This window comes from Podarcis cretensis (genome assembly GCF_951804945.1).
Source record: "Podarcis cretensis genome assembly, chromosome: 3".
Lineage (NCBI taxonomy): Eukaryota > Metazoa > Chordata > Lepidosauria > Squamata > Lacertidae > Podarcis > Podarcis cretensis.
The window spans coordinates 42,234,310-42,257,318 of record NC_137172.1 but is presented as its reverse complement, the minus strand read 5'-3'; the positions used below and the strand labels follow the sequence as shown (position 1 = coordinate 42,257,318).

General features: G+C 41.8%; 1 protein-coding gene across 3 annotated transcripts; it reads left to right on the top strand.

The window, feature by feature from the left end:
* The first annotated feature begins 500 nt into the window (after positions 1-500).
* Positions 501-21,960, top strand: FEZ2 (fasciculation and elongation protein zeta 2). Of its 3 annotated transcripts, XM_079969558.1 has the most exons (10): positions 501-821; positions 3,839-3,947; positions 4,759-4,875; positions 5,233-5,377; positions 6,810-7,078; positions 9,976-10,056; positions 14,014-14,089; positions 16,603-16,668; positions 20,560-20,588; positions 21,036-21,960. In XM_079969558.1, exons 1-9 carry the CDS (start codon positions 556-558, stop codon positions 20,568-20,570), a joined length of 1,140 nt encoding a protein of 379 aa, XP_079825684.1. In that variant the 5' UTR covers positions 501-555; the 3' UTR covers positions 20,571-20,588; positions 21,036-21,960. The 3 variants fall into 3 exon arrangements, with proteins under 3 accessions (XP_079825684.1, XP_079825683.1, XP_079825685.1); XM_079969557.1 differs by lacking the exon at positions 20,560-20,588 and having other exon boundaries at positions 502-821; XM_079969559.1 differs by lacking the exons at positions 9,976-10,056; positions 20,560-20,588 and having other exon boundaries at positions 504-821.
* Positions 21,961-23,009: the final 1,049 nt, after the last annotated feature.

Here is a 23,009-nt window from a genome sequence, read left to right as displayed (position 1 = left end):
TGTGCAATGGCACCCTTTCCTTAAAAAGTGCCGCACACTCACTTCCTATGAAAACATGTCAGGCTAAAAACTGCAGCCCAACCCGCCCGAAATGTTACCACCAGCGGCCCCTGCTGTAACTCTTCTTGTTTAAATCCGATTCAAAATCTGTTGTTCTAATTGAAGCAGGTAGTGATAGGTAGCAATGGGGGCGGGATACGGTTCACACCGGGCACAGGTGTGGCTTACTACGGTACTTGGCTAGCTCTTAAATTCAAAGAGGCTGCACATTCTAGAGGAGAGTTGATAAATAAACTTAGGGAGCAAAGCCCCGCTCAGCAATGCAGGGCTGGCTTCCGAGTCACCCAACTGCCTATTGCGAAGCTTCCCAAACCAAGAGGCCAAGATCTCGGTTTCGGTGCGAGCGATGGGCGGCCTCCCTCCTTAACGGGGCGCCCCTCCGCCCGGGCAAACCGGGAGCGCGCGCTGCGGAGCGCCGGGGCGGAGGCGAGGCGGCGGGCACGCGCAGGCCGGGCCCGGCCGGCCTCTCTCCTCTCAGTCGCTGCGTCGTCGGCCATGGCGGCGGCGGCGGCCTCGCAACGGGACCCTGCCGGGGACTGGCAGGACTTCTCGGGCTTCCAGCCCCCGGCCGAGGAGAGCGGCTGCCCGGAGGCCCCGGCGGCGTGTCGGGAAGGCGGCTCTTGGGGCGGCGGCGGAGGAGGCAACGACCTGGCGGCCCAGCTGCCGCTCTGCTTCCAGGCGCCGCCGCCGAGCTGCGCCGAAGGGGAAGCGCGGGTCCCGCCGCGGCCTCTCAGCGACCAGAGCGCGCTGCACGAAGACGAGTGAGTGGCCGGGCCGGGGACCCTTCCGGGGGGGGGGTGTGACGGGCCCGCCCCCCCAGGCCGGTGTGGCCTTTTCGGGACGGGGTGCATAGTTTGGGGGGCAGATATTAACGCCCCGGGGCAGCGTCGGCCCTGAGAGGCTTTTCCCCGCGAAGAGCTGGCGGTTGGGGATGAAGGGGCTGCTGGGAGCGCAGAATCGCCCCCTCGAGGAGGCGGGAGGGAGCTGCGCCGCCCTCTGCATTCCCCAGCACGGCGCGGCCCCCGAGGCCCTTGAGGAAGACGTCGGAATGCAACACTAGGGTTTCTTGGGCATCGTTCGGCGAGCTCGGCCTTTTGCTCGTGAGGGGGGGGGGGTTGCTCGGAAGCTCAGAGCGGTTTCCTGTAAGTATCGTGCCAGCTTGCGTGTGCCAAGGGCTGGACTAGATGACCCGCGGGGTCCCTTCCAACTCTGCCATTCTATGAAGCTTCTTTAGTACGTCAGGACTCGGCCACGCAGGCAAGGTTTTTTCTAGTCCCCCAGAACCGGCTTCCAGTTTAGAGCGGGGACTTCTCTGTCTGGTGGAAGGAGAACTATCTGTGCGCAGAAAACTGCCCTTTGATTTATTTAAGGAGAGGCCCTTTACAAAACCGTCCAGACCCAGAAGACGTGTTGGCTCTGCATGTTTACTCGCTGCATTCAATGGGGCTTATTCCTGGTCAAAAGATTGCAGCCTCAGGCATGGGAAGCTTCCATACACAGACATGATTTGTTGCTTCTAAACCATAATATTTGAGAACCCGCTTGTCAGTGTTCTTAAAACCTCTTGCTCACTAGATGTTTCTCTTTAAAGTCTATGGAACTTAGACTTTGTCTTTTTATGTTGTTTGCTTCTTAGCAAGCACAAGTTTGTCATCTGCTCTGATTTGTTCTCCAGTACAGTTAATCCTCTCCAATTAGATTCTCTGTTTATAAACACTTTTTCTCTGGGTTTCCCCAAAAGTAATTAGTCTTTGAGGAATATTCTTCAGAGCCCTGTGAACCCAGACAACACAGTCCAGTTACTGGAGACAAAAAAACATGTCAGCTATTTGTGTTGCTGACTTGCTGGTGAGCTTCCCAGAGAAATATGATTTGACCACTGTTACAGACAAGAGTACCAGACTAGATACAGTCCAACCGAGCAAGACAATTGTTAGATTCTTGCCTCTGCGCATGCAAAACTAATTGCTGCTGTTATTCACGTATCTACAGTGAGGGGGGAAAGTATTTGATCTCCTGCTAAATTTGCCCGTTTGCTCTCTGACAAAGAAATGACCAGTCCATAATTTTAATGGTAGGTTTATTGTAGCTGTGAGAGACAGAAGAACAACAGCAAAACCCCCAGAAACCCAGAAGACAAAAGTCAGAGATTGATGTGCATTATAATGAGTGAAATAAGTATTTGATCCCCTATCAACCAGCCAGATGCCAGGCTACCTGGTATCTTCACTGTATGTAACGAGCTGAGATTAGAAGCACCTGCTGTAAGGGAGACGTCTTACCTGTAATCCCAGCTCGTTGCAGTACCTGTACAAAAGTCACCTGTCAACAGAAGCAATCTAGTAGATTCCAAAGTAGCCACCATGACCAAGACCAAAGAGCTGTCCAAGGATGTCAGGGACAAGATTGTAGACCTGCCCAAGGCTGGACTGGGCTATAAGACTATTGCCAAGCAGCTTGGTGAGAAGGTGAGAACAGTTGGTGCAATAATTCGCAAATGAAAGAAACACAAAATAACTATCAACCTCCCTTGGTCTGGGGCTTCATGCGGGATCTCATCTCGTGGAGCTGCAATGATCATGAGAACGGTGATGAAACAGAGCAGCCCAGAAGTACACAGGGGAAACTTGTCAATGATCGCAGGGCAGCTGGGATCATAGTCACCATGAAAACAGTTGGTAACACACTACGCCGTGAAGGACTGATATCTTGCAGAATCTGCAAGGTCCCCTTGCTCAAGACAGCACATTTACAGGCCCGTCTGCAGTTTGCCAATGCACATCTGAATGACCCAGAGGAGAACTGGGTGAAAGTGTTGTGGTCAGATAAGACCAAAATCGAGCTCTTTGGCATCAGCTCAACTCACTGTGTTGAGGAGGAGGAATGCTGCCTATGACCCCAAGAACACCATCTGCACCGTCAAACATGGAGGGGGACGTATTATGCTTTGGGGGTGTTAAGGGGACAGGACACCTTCACCTCATCGAAGGGACGATGGATGGGACTTGGAGAGGATCTGCAAAAAGGAGTGGGGCAAAATACCTCCTGAGATGTGTGCAAACCTAGTGGCCACCTACAAGAAACATCTAACATCTGTAATTGCCAACAAGGGTTTTGCCACCAAGTACTAATTCATCTTTTGCAAAGGGATCAAATACTTATTTCATTCATTATAATGCACATCAATCTCTGACTTTTGTCTTCTGGGTTTCTGGGGGTTTTGCTGTTGTTGTTCTTCTGTCTCTCACAGCTACAATAAACCTACCATTAAAATTATGGACTGGTCATTTATTCGTCAGAGGGCAAACGGGCAAATTTAGCAGGGAATCAAATACTTCCCCCCCCCTCACTGTATGTTATTACCTTAAAAGTATTCTCTCCATCCCAGCAAGGGAAATCCACATGCAGAAGCAAGTATACTTCCATGGACACATAGGCATTACAAATGTGCATCATGAAATCCATCTGGGTCCCATTGAACTGGCTGGATATAACTTTTTATTTACCTAGGGGTGGGGGGTAGGAATGAGTATTACCATCTGGGCCACAGCTTATTGCACACAAGTAAGGATGTGTTAGGGCCATCCCATCTTAGCTGAGAGATTCATTTTTATTGTTATGTATGTATTTCCAAAATGTTTGATTTTGGAACCACTGTGGGATTCACCTGGTTAATGCATTTTTAAAACCACAGTGTTGCTCAGTATATTTGTCAGATTTAATATAGTAGTTGCTGTATAGCTTGAAGTCTAAAATATAAATTATTTTCCCCTCTCAGGATTTGGAATGCTCTGACAGATAATTATGGTAATGTAATGCCGGTTGATTGGAAGTCTTCACACACCAGAGCACTGCATTTGCCAACACTGAATCTTTCTGAAAAGGGAGTAAGTACACAATACTGCAATACTTTCTGAACAGCTTTCTCTTGAATGCTTGCTGCTGTGGCACATAACCACAATGTTGTTGCATCATTTGTCAAATGAAGGAACTTTTGACATAAAATTCTCAGCTTTCTGTTTCCATCTTGAGGCTGCTTCTTAAAAATATATATCTGCCAAATTTCTATTAGAAATGAGAGTCGACGTATTTACCTCTTTGCCTTGGCCTTTTGACACTTGTATATTTTCAGCACCCACCCTATTTTTTGTGACTGCGGCTGAACAGTGGGTAATAAATTAAAGTAATAATATTTAACATTTCTTTCACTCTTATAGTTGCAGTTGTGTGCAGACTTTTGTGCAATGTTATGTAAGTTCTGTTTAAGTTAGTGGCTGCTTGTTTATATTTGTTCATCGCTTTTCCGAAAAATCTTAAAGCGACTTACAACGTATTAAAATACTGAACCATGTATGTGCCCATGCACATAAACCATACCTTATTTAGTGTATGTCCAAATCAGAAAATGACTTCTTTGGTTACAGCTAAAAGCATTTTTGCCTCTAATTTTGGGCAAAAGTTCTGACCTAGTTGTTTTGTTCCCACTGCTTAGCAGTGCAATCCTATGCATGTTTACTGAAAAGTAAGTTCCATGGAGTTGTGGGGCTCTGAGGTCAGTGGGTTTAGGATTGCCTTTGGTTTAAAATGATTACATATTTCTTGGAAGCATTTAGGATCCAAAAACAATAGTTGGGATTTGGCACATAATGTCTTGATGCTTTTAATAATACTTTTCTTACTCTTCTTTTTGTTATTTAGGTTAATGACAACATGAACCTTGACTTATCAGATGATGAAGAGTTGAGAGAGCAACTAGACATGCATTCTATTATAGTTTCCTGCATCAATGAAGAACCGCTCTTCACAGCTGAGCAGGTAAAGAACGGAAAGCACCCATGCAGCTTTGATAACAGCACCTTGTTATTAAGCTTCTTATCTCTCTAATGGAAGAAATACTAAATACACTTGGAGACAAACTATAGGAATGCAGGAATATAACCCAAAGTCCAGCCTTTGCTATCATATTGTAATTTTGTTTGGATTTATAGGTGTGCTTCCTTCTCATAAAAAGACACAAATGAAATATCAGGAGAAGATTTGCCCCATATGACAATATTTTATATTGAAGGAAAATGCTTAGAAAGTTACTGTTAAGTTTTGAAAATCAGCCCTGAATGTTATGTTCTGTCTTTGATTTTCCATAACTCTGTGTTTGTGTGTTTACTTTGAAAGGTGATTGAAGAAATAGAGGAAATGATGCAGGAATCTCCAGATCCAGATGATGAAGAAACACCAACCCAGTCAGACCGCCTGTCCTTACTGTCCCAGGAAATTCAAACGCTTAAGAGATCTAGTACAAACCACAATTATGAAGAACGTAAGGAATCCTTCTGCTGTATTTTGCATTTGATTTCCTCAAACTGTTCAATGTTTGAAGGAGCATTTCACTTCTATACACACAGTTAGGCATGATTTTCATTAGATGCCTTGATTGCATGATTTGTCGGAAGAGGTCAGAACAGTAAGTCATATGTTTCTGATCTGTCAAAATAAAACATTTTCCAGAACACTTTCCTGCATTTTGTCAGGATTCTTTTTGCTTTTTTTGGAACTTGCCTGATTATGGAATGGTTTGCAATGAGCTGGGATTCTTCTGAAGACCTTTATGCTCCAGTGTACTGCAATGTCATCTTCACATAACAGGATTTTGTCTGTAAAGGCTAATGCCTGCATGGCCCTGATTTCCATCTGGATATAATAAATATTCTAAGAAAACTTTTTAAACCAAATACCAGTTTGTGTAACATACAGAAGTTTGCCTCATATACCCAAAAGTGATATCCCCCCCGCCAAGTATTTTCCAGTATAGAATGATGAACACCTGATTTACCATGTTTCAATTTATTATGTTTGCCTATCTTTCTCTAGGGGACGCAGGTGGCGCTGTGGGTTAAAGCCTCAGCGCCTAGGACTTGCCGATCGAAAGGTCGGCGGTTCGAATCCCTGCGGCGGGGTGCGCTCCCGCTGCTCGGTCCCAGCGCCTGCCAACCTAGCAGTTCGAAAGCACCTCCGGGTGCAAGTAGATAAATAGGGACCGCTTACCAGCGGGAAGGTAAACGGCGTTTCCGTGTGCGGCTCTGGCTCGCCAGAGCAGCGACGTCACGCTGGCCACGTGACCCGGAAGTGTCTCCGGACAGCGCTGGCCCCTGGCCTCTTAAGTGAGATGGGCGCACAACCCCAGAGTCTGTCAAGACTGGCCCGTATGGGCAGGGGTACCTTTACCTTTACCTTTTATCTTTCTCTTAGTAGTTTCGCTGTCATGTTGTCCACAGATAAGGCCAAGTGGAAGTGGAAGCAGACTGTATTCGGTGATGCACATGTCTGTAATTCTCTGGAGAAATACAGTCTTGAGGAATTTTAGTTATCCAGGATAACTAAACGTTTTTCTGCCCCATATTGATAGGAGGCTTTCTCCTCCTATAAGCAACTATTGAGTAGGACAGATGTGCACGTTTTTCCTTAAAACTGGTGACACCTCTTGAAAATAGCATTTCAATTCTTCTGGTCAATAGTCAGGGATGATGCAAGTAGTCCAAGAACACTTGGAAGGTGATAGCTTGTCCACCCCTGATATGCACCATCACATGTGAAGTGAGTTGCAGTTGCAGAAGAGTGTTTCATCATAAGTTCATAGATTTGGCAGCTGTTGCTCTTTGGGTGCATTTGTTAGGAGCAAAGTATTGGATTTATGCTGCTTTTGATATGCATTATTATACGCAACATAATTTTTTGTTCTGTTTGGAAAACAGGTGTGAAAAATCTATCTGTGACAGAATTAAATGATCTGTTAGAAGAGATTGAGACCGCCATCAAGGACTACTCTGAGGAGCTAGTGCAGCAGTTGGCACTACGAGATGAGCTGGAATTTGAGAAGGAAGTAAAGAACAGCTTCATCTCTGTCCTTATTGAAGTACAAAACAAACAAAGAGAACAGAAGGAAATGGCAAAGAAGAAAAAGAAACTGAAAAATGGCAGTCCTCAGAATGGCAAGCAAGAGAGGAGTCATATGCCTGGAACAGTAAGAACATTGTCCTTTGTATCTGTAGATATAAACCAAATTAGAATTTTAACTCTACTTGATCACTTTCTATCTACGTCTTACTTCTTAAAGTATATACAGCTCCTGTCTTTCTGGTTGCCATTATTGGGGAATCTCATAGCTTCTGATTGGCAACTATGACTTCATCAAACTGTAACAGTTATACATTTACAGTGGGCTCTATTCAACATATTGCTAATCCTTGCAATAGTACAACAATTTAGTCAATACTTTGAGAAGTTGTACTCCTTATGGCTAAACACTGCACTTACTATGTTCTAGGGAATGCGTACTGTACATGCTTTGTTTTACCTGCTTGAGCAACTTGTAAGGAGTAAAGAGGAATGATACTGCCCTGGAAATTCAGAAAATGATGGAAACCTTTCAGTCTAAAATCTAGAAATCCGAAGTACAGAGGTCTTGGTAGTAATTTTTCATTAGAGTGATTACAGAAATGGAATAGAAGTTAAGTTGTGCACAAGGATGCAGAACTGTTGGACAGATTTCAGTAACTGTCATTGCAATAGCATACATACCCTTTGCCATATAAAGTTTTTCACATACCCCATCTCCTTTCATTAGCTTTCTTTTTTCTCAATTCTGTATGTCTTCTATGTCCTGCTCAAGCCTCTGCCTCCTCCAGTTGCTCAGGGATCACACATTATTTTGCCAGTGTTGTCATCAGCATGTAGAGGCCCCTCAAAACCCTTTTCCAGGTACACTACAACTTAAAGATGCGGGAGTACTTACCACATACAGCGCATCCTCTTAATGCCAGGGACTTTGGGGGACCAGAAAGATCCTGCCAGAGATTTTAGTAAGATCTGTGCTTAGTAGGATTGTGCTATAGTGTCTAGTAAGCTTTGCCTTGAGGCATTATACCTTCATTAAAAACATTTAAAAAGCTAGGGAGTAAGTCCTTAATGAAAGATATTTATGAAGGACTTCATGTATAAATAATCTTGCCATAAAAAGGACAGAGCACTTTTAATAGTAAATGCATAAATAACAGCATTAATAGACTCTGCATTGGCCAGGAGATTGGTTAGTCATAAGCTTTGTTAATTTTAGGAGGAATAGGAACATGTACCATAAGTGACTGTCATTTTAAAGGTCAATCTGCTCCAGAGAGAGGTATACAGATGCTCAAACATCATGTGCTAGAGCATCAAGGAGTTTCTAGTTGAACCCTAGTGATGCGTCCGAGGCACAGTCTTTTTCGCTGCCTTTGTTCACATGTATCATGTGTACCATTTACGTGTGATGCAATCTGCATGTCTTTTTACTTGAGTAGGGTATCTAAGTTCAAAAAGTGGCCCTAATCGCAAGTGGTACAAAGGATGAGAGAGGTTCTGGCATTGCGCAGGGCCTTGTGGCCTGCTTATCTTTGAGAGGGGCTTGAGGAGATGCAGGAGGACAGCCGGGAGCTGCCCCTAAATGCTACCCTCCCTTTTGCAACCTCTTTATGCTGCTCTTTGTAGGAAAAAGGTCTGTTGGTATGCAGCTCCTCTTTCTGCTTCTCAGCCGAGGCAAGAGTAGTTTTGAGAGGGGTGCTCTTTGCATTGGAAGGATTTCCAGCTGCAGTCTCTGCAAATGATGCTGGAACTAAAAATCTGTATGAGATGAAAAACATCTGGTATATGAAACAATTGGGTTTGGAATGGGGGGGGGGGGCTTTTTCAGCCTGAGGGCCACATTCCATTAGAGGGTGGAGCTGGAGGTGAAACTATTAATATAAATGTTATATTTGTATAGTAAGCTAGTTTTTAATCACATTTGCATACCCCTCTCTATCCTCCATTAGGACAAGCAGGAGGTATTATCAGTGCTCAAGTGCACATTTCAGCCAGGCAAAAAACACATGGGGTGCAAAGCAGGGCCAGTGAGTGGTGTGGCCTAGGGAAAGTGCCAGGTGCCAAACAGAGAGACCTGGAGGGCTGCATTTGGCCCCCAAGCCTGAGTTTTCCCACCTGTGGGTCGTAAAATAGAAACTAAGCTGATGTGTTAACCAAAATCAATGGTCCCTGTGCACCTGCACATTTTTGGGCTGCGTGAGAAAGCGCCTTGCATTCAAAGCAGTCAAAGCAGATGTTTGGTTTTATTCACGTTGCAATCATTAATTACCTTTTGGTGTCAGTGGGGAGGTCAGAACAGAGAAAGGTAGAATACAAACACGTGACTGCCACTGGCATCAAACCATGTTAGAGGATACACATGCAGACCTTACCCAGTGCCAATCTCCCCATGTACATTCACATGTGCTATACACACAGCACCCTTTTAAATGCAATGGATCCAGTCAAGAAGGTGACTTACCAGTGGGACTTGTTTTTACACATGACATGCCCATTGGGACAACTAAGTATAAGTTTTTTAATATCTTAGGTTTTAAGTGTTCTTCTTTATTCTACATGTTGCATATTAATTTAATGGTTGGTGTGAATAAAGTGAAAGGCTAGCTACTATAGCAAGGGTGAGGAACTGGATCCAGCCAGAGTGAACCGTCCACAGGTTAGTTTGACAGGTGGGCAAACATCAGGTGACTGAAGATTTAGGCTGTGGCTGCAAACAAGTCTGTTTTATGACATTTAGCATCTCACATAATTCATGTAGAAAACACTTTGGTATCAGGCCTCTGTTTATAAAATTGTACTGTTGATCCTATTTCTAAATTCTATAGTTTTCTTTTGCTAAATAACTAAATATTGAAAAAGTAAGTTTTTCTCCGCTTAAACTGCAGTTGCATTTATTCATTCCTAACAGCTTGTCTCTGTCATTTACCTTGCTTGCATCTTTAGTAAATCCTAACTAATAGCTTTTAAATTTTTCTGTTCTCCCTTCCCTTTTCCCTCCTGCCATGTTCTTGCTCCCTATAGCGGTTCAGCATGGAAGGGATCTCAAATGTTATTCAGAATGGCTTCCGTCAAACGTTTGGAAACTCGGGTGGAGAAAAACAGGTGCTGGGCTATCCTCTGACGCTTTGTTTTTTTCCTTGTGCTATCCTTTCTGTCTTTATATAAATCAAGGCCTTAAAAAGCTGGCAGCGGTAGCATTTTCAGACTACAAGTGATCACCGGAGGGGGAGGGGATATTAGCATGCTTACTCGCGTCTTCTCTGCCTTCAAAGCTACGATTTGTTTGCAAAGGTTTTCTTTCCTCGGTAGTTAAAGAGCAGACAAGCCTTGATATGCACAGAAAAATTGCAGCAAATGAACAATTTCCCTCTAGGGTTCATTTAACCTCTGAAAATAAAATATAGGCATCAGCATAATACATACTTGAAATGAACTGCATGCATAAGAAATCAGCAGTAAAAGGTCATGTCAGCTTAAATACTTCAGCACAAGAAGAAAGAAATGCACGAAAATAGTATATAGTAAATAAGTCTAGCAACTTCCAATATGTTTAAAGCCTCTTTATTATGGATTCTAAAACATCACTTGTTTCCTTGGACAATTTTTTATTTCATTTTCAGCAAATATATGTGTAATCCACAATCCAAAGGGATATTAAACACCATAAATTATTATGTTTTATATCCCAATGTCAGATTGCTAGACTGTATTATAGTACTGAAAAGGTATGTCTATTCAACCTTACAATAATCAGGGGGTGGACTAGATGACCCTAGGGGGTACCTTCTAACTACAATTATGTGGTTCTATTGAAGAAGTGTGTATATAGAGTAGTGATCAAAAACTGCCACTTTATAGTATTGACACAAATGACCTATAAGTACTAGGTGTGTATGTGATTTTGGTTGGCTTTTATGATCAGGCATATTTGTTTCAGATCAGACCCACAGCTAGTGCTGCTATGCAAATTTTCATGAGGATCAAATTGTTTAAAAGACAAAACACACAATTTTTTTTTTTACTAAACACACTCTCGTTTTAAAAATCTCAGATAGCACATGTACTTCTATATTTGTACAGGCTCTAAATAAAGGTAACAAAAACAATTCTGAGACAGATGGTATAAGACAAGGTAACTTCCTGTGTATGCATTTCATAGTCTGTGGTTATCTTTTTAACAAGATTAAAATCATTGGACAGCTTCTCTTTGCAGTTAGCACCACTTAGCATAAACATTGGAGTGAGTAGTGACAATAGGATTTGGAGAGAGTAAAATCTAATTTTGACCAGCCCTCATCTTGGACAGTCCTGAAGAGAGGCTGGGAACATTAGGGTTGAGAACTCTTTAAATCCCAGGTCCCTAAAGAATATGGAAGGTAGAAGAGCAGTGTGATGCTGATAAAAAACAAGGTTGAAGGTTCAATCCCTGTATGGGACAGCTGCATAGAATCATAGAGTTGGAAGGGAACCTGAGGATCATCTAGTCCAACCCCTGCAATGTCAGAGCACACAGCTGTCCCTTACGGGGATCGAACCTGTAACCTTGGCATCCACCGCACTTTAATCAACTGAGCTGAATGGCCCTCGGAGTCCCTTCCAACTATAATTCTATTGGGTCAGCCTGGATAGCTCAGTTGGTTAGAGTGGTTTGCAATCTAAGTCCAGAAGAAGGCCATGGAGCTAAAATGAACGAGCTGGGGTCTTTTGGACTGCTGTGTATGTTGTCAGTGTCCCCAGTGGCGCCCATTCCAAGCAGTCCCTGTCAGTGCTTCCATGGTAGTCCTTTTACTAGACGAATACAATCCGTTTGCACACTGAGCTGCTGCAGATGCCTAGATCTCTGTTCAACGTGGTGCTGGCAAATTAAGCCCTTCTGTTGAAATAAATGCCCAACTTATTGGCAGAGAACTCTGTGGCTGCAAAAGCCCATGTATTACTTATCAGTCTCTGAACTGGAGCAAAGTTTGTATCAACTTTTGGTGTGGGCAGAGTTTTGAAAAGAGAGGCTGTGTGACATTTGCTGAGCACGGTTTGGGGTCTCCAATATTGTTTGCTGTCAGAACCTTCAACATTGTTTTAGAAGCTCATTGTAAGGTATGTATACTATGTACATTAATTTGACATCACCTCTGTAGTTTGCAAAATAAGTATTTTACTAGTTTGATAGCTCTCCATCCCAAATACAGAGATGCTAACATGCATATTTCTTTTTCTGGAATTTTAAAATGCATAATACTTCTTTTCAGACTAAGGTATTCTGCCTCAGGCAGCAGCTTCTCAGTCATTTAGGCTGCAGTCCTAAACACACTTACGGGGGAATAAGTGGTTGAACATAGCACGACTTTCATATAGCTCAGTCAGTAGAGCATGAGACTCTTAATCTCAGGGTGGTGGGTTCAAGCCCCACATTGGGCAAAAGAGTCCTGCATTGCAGGGGGTTCGGCTAGATAACCCTCGTGCTGTGATTCTGTTAATAAACTTGTATAGGGTTATGCTATTTATTATGTTCTTATCAATGGGGGAATACTCTGCGTATGTTGCCATAGGTTAACAAGTCAATTGGTTTCAATGGCTGAAAGAGTTTTAAAATGTTATTTGCATGGTTACAGCTCTGCATATCGCCTTGTGACCTATTGACAAGGAGGGCTTCTTTATTTCAGAAATCCCCAAGAGTTTAGTTTTGGGTTTGAGAGTCCCCAATGAAACCCCAATGAATGCCAAATTTGAAATTATGGAGCAAAAAAATATTGCCAGTAAAAGCTTCAAAAGAAACACATTCAGTTTTCTGAAATCTGTATATTTATTCAAACCAATTTGAACTAAATTCAGATGTGGATAATGTAAGCTCATGTATTGGGAACAACTGTGTTTAAAGTTGAAATACATAATTGGAAAGACTTGAGTAGTGGGCGGCTGTCTGCCATAAAACATTACTACTACTGCTACTCTTTTCCATTACTATTATTACTACTACACACTTCTGTGTGGCAATAATAAAACATGCCACCAAAGGAAAAATGCTGAAGAACTAGAGACAGAATGCTGATTGAAAGCAGCTTGCTTCTTCAGCAGCACAAAGCAGTTGCAGTAGAAAAGAATATCTAGCTTCAGAGATGCCTTTTCAAGCAAAATGGGCTATGTCCACAAAGTGAAAGCAAATAAGGGTTGTTCAGTACAGTTGGGCAGCTCAGCTCCCTGGACTGTTACGTTGCCACTGCCACTGAGTAAGCCTGCATGCAAGTGCATAGGGGAAGCCAGCACACAACCTTTCCTGGCAGCAGCTGAGGGAGCTGGGCCTGCTAGAATGCGATTTCACTCATCCAAATATATTTGGGTGTGTTCCTTGGTCCAAATGCTGGTCAGTTGGTTACACTGACTCATTTCACAATTCATGCAGGAAGTCCTTCCATGGAGTCACCTCCCAACACACGCACACACACTTACATATAGTATATCCATGATGGAAAGATAGAGCAGACTATTCCTGAACAAATATAGTAACTATTCTTTATGACTGGCATTTAAAAGATCTGTGGGTTTACATTTGGTTGTCCAGGTTATCAAATGCAAAAATTAAATGTATGTACTATCCCATTATAACTTCCTTAAAGTGCAGAAAATCTCTAAAAGGAAGAGTTTGGCTAACTACAATGTGTCATATCCAACAGTGTCCATTGGCATAAGGAATCCATCAGGAGAATGAGAGAACGAAACAATTTTCAGCATTTTGTCTGCATCAAATCTGCTTTGCGGAATCACCAGAAATGGTTTCTGTCCTCATTCTGCAAACGGATTCTTTCTATCAGTGAGGGAATAGACACCCTTGGATGCTACCTTGTAAACAGTATTCTGGAATTTAAGATCAATTTTGACACACTGTATTAACACACATCATTTTGTTGCTTTCTAGAATATATTTGAATTGGCTTCAGTGTGTTTAGATAGAATTTAACAGATCTGGTTTGTACATAATGAGATATATTTATCGTATGACTGTAAACTGGAAGTTGTGCCCAGAATCACTGATGCTATTTAGTAATCCTTGCATTCATTTGGCAGTACCTGACAACAGTTATTCCTTATGAGAAGAAAAGTGGACCTCCATCAGTTGAAGATCTCCAAACATTAACAAAAAGTAAGTATATAGCAGTGACTTCTTTGAAAAGTCAAATTCTAGATTATTTTCTCAGGTGTCTGGAAGAGTCAGTGGGGTTGCACATCTCCCTGTGTATCATTGGAGGAAAATTGCATTAGAAGGCCAAGCAAGCATTTTATGTTCTAGACTCTGAAATAACTAAAAAATGCTTGGAGTTGATCAGCAGCCATATGCTTGTTCATGTTACCCAGAGAGGCCACTAACTGCCCCATGGCACAGAGATCAAATGAAGACTTATTTAAAAGGTTGTATCCTTCCTGCATCTTTTGGTGAAATCAGTGTTATTCCCCAGCTCAGATATGCATTAATATTCTGAAATTGGTAGAACTAACTTCTACTGTTTAGCTTTAATCAGCCAGGAAGTTCAGGTACATAATAAGATTAGCCAGATTTCTTCAGGTTCGCTGTCTACATCCCAAGGTAGCAGTAACTTCCAAGCAAATAGTTGTCCAATTTTCCTGAAACATTTCTTTTCCAGATTGTTTTTCCGTATCAAGTACTTGGCAAGAGTCACAGCCATATTAATGAAGAACTATCCCTTTCTCCATTCATAAACAGTTCAGAGGAAGCACTATCTAAAGAGTTAATGGTATTGTTTTCCACTGACTAGCTGCAACTTGATTCTTGACTCAGTAACAGACTTCCTGACTCTCCCTGCTAACACTGTGTGGCAGGCCTCAAAACATTTATTTAGAGCACTAGACTCTCAGCTGTTGATATACAAATATTTCAGAACGAAACAGTAAATGTGCTACAATCAAGTATAATTCTACATATTTACTCTTAAATATTAAGGAGTTTGGGATGTGTTCTTCATAAAAGTTGCCCATTATTTGACTCCTCTGTCTAGTGAGCTTTTAATTATAAAATTATTGGTTTTTAAAAAAGAAATCAGTGAGGCTGGTTGATGCCAACACTTGAGTTGTAAACTTCCCGCAAGATAATTTTTTGTTCCCTGTACATTTTTGTATAGAATTTAAGAAAGCCACCTTTTTGGAAATTCATTAGCGGCAATTTGCATTATCAAAGAATCGGTGTCCCTATTTGTAAATAGTCCAGATACTGTAAACAGCAGGCTTTTTGCCATTATTGGACAGTCTGAATAGATTGTATCAAATGATTTAACAGAGTAACTGTGCTTAGGTTCAGAATGCTATATTATGTTTAAAAAAAAAAAATTCATTAAAAAATACCTTCAAAGGCTTATGTCTTAACCAAGGTTTTTTTTAATCTTCCAAATTCTTAAACACATTTTTGCATTCGTCACACCACACAAATGCTTCTGACTCTTTGAGCAGCTTCCCAATTGCAGCTTGCTTTCTTGGAAATTGGAGGCACTTGCCTACCCAAGCTCTTACTGCATTTGCAGTGGGTTCAGTGTTCCATAGGCATGAATGTCTTTTACATTCCAAGAGTTCTTTCTTAAAAAGTAAGTGGTGGCTCGAGCAACCAAAGTGGATAATAGCAACTTTTGTAGAAGGATCTTAGGAACCATCTTTTTGGCACCACATATAAATCCTTCTTATTCTTTTATGAAGACACTAAAGGATTAATTACAGATATTAATCTGTTTGTTTTTCAACTGAGGCTTCTAGAAACTGACAAAAGGTTGTGTTTGATCTCAACACATTGAATTTTATATTTCAGTAAGGACAAAACATGTCCCATATCCATAAAGTTCCATTTAGATAGCTTTTCTTCTAGGATAGATTCTCATCTCTCCCTCTCCAGCAGAAAATCCAGATACGGCATTGAACATTGATTCACATATATTGATCCGAAAGGGAAATAGTAAAATTATCCTTGCCACTTGGCAGGTTAGAACAAGTGGCCAGTTTACCAAATTACCAGCATCTGTTGGTTTCTAGACCTGTTGTGGGCAGGGGTTGCTTTGAATGCACTTAAGAAATAATTATTTGGGTGCATTGAGGACAAAGCAGCCATGAAGTGAGCTATCTACCACTTGCTTAGGACTCCAGCTTCCAATACTGCAACTGGGCACCCCTGCCCTTGTACCATGAGAACTTAGGGGACATTTGTGGGGTGCCCAGGCAAGTAGTGCTATCATGGAAAATGAACCCTATTATTACAGATTAATAGAACAGTCCACTTTGTTGGGGAGACATACATTTGATTAAATCTATGGTTGTTTAATGTTCTTATCCATGGTTGACTTGGATGAAAGTAGGGTGGTGAATAACCTTCAATACAGTTGCTCTAATGAGGGGTTTCTAAACAGTTGTCAGTGCACTTCTTTTAGGTAGTCGACTACGTGCCTGTAAAAATACAGTTAAAATCACACCTTATCTAGCACAGTGCATTGCAAGTGCTACAACAGGCAGAAAAATCATTAAATGGTCCGCCAAGACCCTCTGCAATTTTCCAGTATTTTGTGTGAAAAGGGTTTCCGAAGCACTGCTCTAACTAAATGCCATGTTTATATTGACTAAGTTGGTGCTTCTTCCACTGATCATCTTCTCCACATTTTACAGTTCTTCATGCCATGAAAGAAGACAGTGAGAAAGTGCCAAGCTTGTTAACAGACTACATTTTGAAGGGTGAGCTAGTCATGCATCTTTTTAAAAAAATATGTTAATTTGTAGAGTATGAAATATTTCTACATTTCAAGGCTTTTATCCATTCAGGCTTTTGGCCAATAATTTTATAAAGCCATTTCACTACTAGTTTTAACTGCTGTCTGCAGTATGTTACAGTGTTTTTAAAAATTGTTTTATGTAATATAATTATTGTGAGCTGCCCTGGGGTCCCTTTGGAGAGGAAGGGTGCGAGTTGTGAATTTGAAATAGTAAATAAATCAAAACACTCTGCTGGCTTCACGAATGGAGTAGGTGAAGACACATAGAGGGGGAGAGCTCTGGGATGCGGAGATTAAACATTGGGTGCAGAGACTTAAAAGTCATTTGTCTGTGTTTTGGAAATGGTTCAAAGGGCAATGCTTCCTCACACCGGTATTTTATAGGGGTTGTAAACAACTTGCCACATGGAAAAGCTGCTCTCATGAAATATGCCAGCACTAAAAGCTATGTTGCTCATGTCTTAATGAGACCCATGCAATGTTTGAGAAGGTTCTAGAGAATTATTACATATTCCTCATTAACTGTTTAACTGATATTCTTATAGAAGCTGACAGAAAAGCAGTGTTCTGTTCTACCTGTGCAGTGTTTCAAAGTGGTATTTTAAACTCTCCACCTTGTGTGTGTTTAATTTGTGTGATGGTGTGTGGGGCTGGCCACCAAGCTCATAAAGCAGCAATCACACAAGTTAAATGCATGCAAGTTATGAGTCGACTGTAAAGAAATCTTTCCGTAGTACGAGGATTTTTTAGAAAAGGATTTCAAAGGTTAGGGTGCTAACTTGCAGCTGAATAAAAAACAACAATCCATTAAGCTGGTTTTTAGAAAATCCATTTTGTCTTTATCATTTGACTTGTCGAAAAAAAGCAAGTACAACAATGTAATGCTGTTCACATACCTGGTGCAATACTGCTGCAAAATACTTTTGTGTCAGTTCAATGTAGCAGTAAGAGTATAGGATTTGCATTTGTGCCTGTTGGAATTCAAGGTGTGAGTGCTAGAAATGAACTTTATTGTAGGCTTTGGAAAATTCATTGGCCACTGCAGATATGCAAACAGCATAAATAGGATAGGGGATAAAAAATATAAAATGTTAAAAAATATGTCCTCATACACTTTTTAGAAACAATTATCATATTTCTTTTACTTGTGATTTTTTACTTGGAGTGACATATCAGTATAATAATAATAATAATAATAATAATAATAATAATAATAATATTTTGTTATTTATACCCCGCCCTCCCCAGCCAAGGCCGGGCTCAAAGCGGCTTACAAGCAACAATAAAAACAAGATGAATGATTACAACTTAAAAACAAAAATAAAATACAACATTAAAATGATGGAACATTAAAATATTAAAATGTAGCCTCATCGCAGGAGGAGAAGGAAAAGAAAGAGAGGGAGGGAGGGAATCAAATTGGCTCCAAGCCAAAGGCCAGGCAGAACAACTCTGTCTTACAGGCCCTGCAGAAAGAAATCAGATCCTGCAGGGCCCTGGTCTCAAGAGGCAGAGCGTTCCACCAGGCCGGAGCCAGAGTTGAAAAGGCCCTGGCTCTGGTTGAAGCCAATCTAACTTCCTTAGGGCCTGGGACCACTAGGGTGTTGTTATTTATGGACCTTGAGGCTCTCCGTGGGGCATACCAGGAGAGGCGGTCCCGTAGGTACGAGGGTCCTAGGCCATGAAGGGCTTTAAAGGTCAAAAGCAGCACCTTAAATCTGACCCTGTACTCCACCGGGAGCCAGTGCAGCTTGAAAAGCACTGGGTGAATATGCTCCCATGGCAGAGACCCCGTGAGGAGCCTCGCTGCAGCATTCTGTACCTGCTGGAGTTTCTGGGACAGCTTAGAAACGCGTAGAGCGAATTACAGTAGTGAAGCCTGGAGATGACCGTCGCATGGATCACTGTGGCCAGGTCGGGGCGGGAAAGGTAAGGGACCAACTGCTTGATGCGGCGAAGGTGGGAAAATGTCGCCTTGGCTGTTGTTGCTGTAACTTGCGCCTCCATGGAAAGGGAGGCGTCAAGGATTACACCCAAACTCTTAACGGAAGGCAATGGCACTAACTGGGCCCCCGCAAGAGAAGGGAGTTGGTCCCTCGTCCCCATGCCATCCCGACCTAGCCATAGGACCTCTGTCTTCGAAGGATTTAGTTTCAATCGGCTCCCACGAAACCATCCAGCCACAGCTTCCAAGCATCTGGTCAGTGTGTTCGGGGCCGAGTCGGTGTGGCCATCCATCAGCAGATAGAGCTGAGTGTCATCAGCATATTGGTGACAGCCCGGCCCAAAGCTCCGGATAATCTGGGCAAGGGGGCGCATAAAGATGTTAAAAAGCATTGGGGAGAGAATTGCACCCTGCGGCACTCCACACACCAAGGAGTGGCGCGACGTTTCCCTCCCTAGTGCCACCCTCTGTCCCCAACCAGAGATAAAAGAGCACAGCCAGTAACGACTATGTCAAAGGCTGCTGACAAATCTAAAAGGATCAGCAGTCCTGACCCGCCTTGATCCAGTTGTCTACGGAGATCATCTGTTAGGGCAACCAGAGCCGTCTCCGTCCCAAAACCAGGATGGAAACCAGACTGAAATGGATCTAATGCCGATGTTTCCTCCAGAAACCTACCAAGCTGTTCAGCAACCGCTCTCTCAATTACCTTACCCAGGTATGGAAGATTTGAAACTGGGCGGTAATTGGATAGGTCTAAGGGATCTGATGAAGTTTTCTTTAAGAGTCGACACACCACTGCTTCCTTCAGTTCCCCTGGGAATGTCCCCGTGTCAAGGGACAAATTGATAATTACAACCAGGAGGGTTTGCGCAACATCTGGACACTCCTTAATCAGCCAAGACAGGCACGGATCAAGGAGGCAGGTGGTAGGCCTACCAACTTGGAGGAATCTATCCACATCAGTAGGGAGTATCTGATCGAAATGGTCCAACACTGGACCTGAAGTCAGTCGAGGGGCCTCCAGTTCAGTCACTGTATCTAAATTGGCAGGGAGGTCTAACAAATATGTCTAACAAACCAAACAATACCCTAACCAAATATATTTCTTTCAAACCAGCAATGTCCCACATTAGTAAGGCACAAAATATAACCTAAAGACCTATATAAACACAGTTCTCATATCTAGTAGTAACTCCTGTTGCAAGCATCTGAAATGAAACTTTTTATACCCTCTTAAACCAATTGCCCATGCAGTCTGGTGCTGCCAATAAAGCAGAATTTTGAAGAGAGAAACTTTTCACCCGATGCAATGCTTAAGGCTAATCAAATGGAATACCAAAAGTACTTTTAACCCCTTGCTGGCGTAAAGGTTCCTGAACCTAAATAAGTAGGCAGTGGAATGAAAACCAATGGCAAAAAGCAGCAGCAGAGGAACAGCAAAGAAAATTCCTTAAAGCTCTGGCATGCAACAGGGTTGGGAAGGGAAAGGGTTACACCCCTCTTCTCCCATGTCAAGCTTTGTGTAAAATGTGTTGAACATTTGCAAGAGGGAGAAATTGTTCACCTTCCTGGTTGAGTATCTGTTGCAGATTCGACCAAGAATCTAATTAGGTTGTCTTAAGGGTGGAAAAGAACTTGACACACGAGAACGTTTGTGTGCTATCAAAGAAAAAAAATATATCTTTGGTGTGGTTTTGAGCTTTGGGTTTTTGTTTCCAACCTTTTGAATTAAAATGGGATTTTAACACTACTTTTATAGTTTATTACCTGCAGGGTAAAGATTTTCTTAATAAAAAACTGTTTTCAGATTAGCACAAAATGTTCATGATACTAAAGAAATATGTACTTTTTCCTCTTTTGATAACCTTAAACCTTACTTCTTCATTTGCTTTTGTGTTGTGCTAGCATTGGTTTGAAAGCTGGATTGCTCTGAGGTTTGTGTCTTTTAGCTCTGAAGCAGGAATGAGGAATATGTAAAGGACATGTCTTGACTCCCGCTGTAATCTGTCAGTGGAGAGAGTACACTTGGCATCCGAGTTGTTCTTTCATTGTTGCTGCATGGAGGATCTCAATCTGCTAGATATCCAGTACAATTACTTTTTTAAAAAATTATTCTGTGTCACCCAAGACATGACCTTCTATTTAACTCATTTCTGTAAGTAATTAGTTGATGGTAGTGTGTGTTCCTTTATGGATTTGTTTTGTTTGTGTGATGGGGAATGAGGTCCATATTCATTATGCATAGCAATTGCTTCCTGTGAATTTGGTAACGCTTTTAGAATAGAGATCTCAGCATTCTAGTTTTATTAGCTCATATCTGACACTGTTTTGGGATGAGCCAATCCAAAAATACCTATATGCATATCTTTATTCTTTTGCAGTTTTGTGCCCTACATGAAGAGAGCTGTGTTTGGTGAAAGGCAGCCAGGCTAATTCCTGTGACAAAGGTTGTTCAAAGCCTTTCAGTTTGGCCCTGTGTTCTCATGTATTTACTATTTTCATTGCCTGCTTGGACTTTTGAATCCTGGAGTGAGTCCTCCAGAGTATCTAGAATTCATCCATTATTTTTGTTCAATCGTGTGATGTATTTGAGCAGAGAACAAATGCTGTACAGTTTTATCCACATGCATTGTTTTGGCTTTTTAAACAGTATTTTTTACAAACACACGGCATGTAATTATCCTCCACAACAATCTGAGTCTGTGGAAGAACAAGAAACTTTAGTGTAAATAACAACCTATTACATCAAACAGAACTTTAATAATAACTGCAATAGGTTATTGCATTAAATGTGTAAGATGGCTCAAAAGCTGAACCTGCACTGCAAAATTTGACTGAAGTTCTTCATTGGAGACTCTAGAATAGTGATATGGGAACTAGCACTGAACTTTTTTTTATGTAAGAGTTAAAAAGAAGTATTGTTGTGTTTAGTGTTACTGTTTACCAATTCTCATCAATTTTTCAGCACTCTACAGAAGTAAAAAGAGGTAGGGTATCATTTTTCCATTACTGGTTGGCTCGCTTAATGAGATTACAATTCATCAGGAAGTTATTCTCCACAAGCCCCACGGAAATGAATGGGATATGTGAAAGACCACAGTCAGCCTCGCATGGGAAATCTTCCTGATTGATTTGTTTCAACTTATTGTCCCATTAATATTGTGCTAAGTATTTTAATTATTTAAATGAATGTAGTTGAATATGGATATCTTGCTGCTATTGTGCTTTTTAGTCCACATGTTAAATGTTTGGTCATAGTATAACATTTTATATGCTGCAGTATATTAATGAACATTTTTAAAAAGACACTGTTGTCCTGTTGTTATTTGATTTGATTTATGTATTGCAGCACAATGTCTGCCCACTGCATTTCTTTTGCTTACGGTGCATAACATACTAACTCCTCTTAAAGGTGGGACTTTCGCAAGAAGAACAAAATAGAAGTCTCACCAAGTTTTCAAGTGTCTCAGCCGCTACAAAGGATCCTTAAAACTGCAGACAGGAAAGAGCAATAGCTTAGGAGATGTATGTGCTAAAAAACTGGCTGTAAAAAAGCATTCACTTCAGGATTGTGCAACTTGCTGCAGCCTTCAGTTTCCTGAAATGTCAAGAATGCGACCCAATACACAAGTTATCTGCTGGTGTGTCTAATACTAGAACAGAAAGTTACTCTGTTCCTAGGAACACCTATGCCGGTTCAATCTTTCCTCCTTTATCAAACGTAGCCACATCACAGCAGCTCCAATGTATACTCTGGGTAGAAGTAAAGTAAGAAATATAGTCTGAGGGTAGGCAGAGGGAAATTCTTTTTATCAAGGGTATCCTATCTTTATGGACTTCTCCTAATCTCAGATTCATTTTGCAGCTGAGAAGATTTCACGTTATCTCTGTCTGAGCAGGAAGTTATGACTTTTCCTCTGGGATGCTAATCTCACCACAGCGATACGTATCTTCGCCACCTCCAGATCAAATTGCCTCCATGCACAGGATATTTCATGACAGCCGGAAATAGCAGCTAGTCGAGAGGGTAGCAGCTTGCGTGCTTAGCAACAGTGTTTGTGACAGATTTTTAACCTGCGCTTTCCAAGATCTATTGACTTTCAGTTTATTTATAGATGTGGTATACCTGGGCACAAACCATCTGGTAAGTTTTCATATACCCTCCTGAAGTAACGAAAATTAATTCAGGGTGCATTTCCCACCCCCCTCCTCAGTGTGGCTCCATTGTGTACGGTGATTTTGGTGCAGAAAATAATACTGAAGCCCTGTCCATTGCATATTAAGCATATCTATCTAAATTTATAACATGTTACAGAGGCCAATGGCTGTTTGCCAGCAAAGTTGGTTTGAAAGCA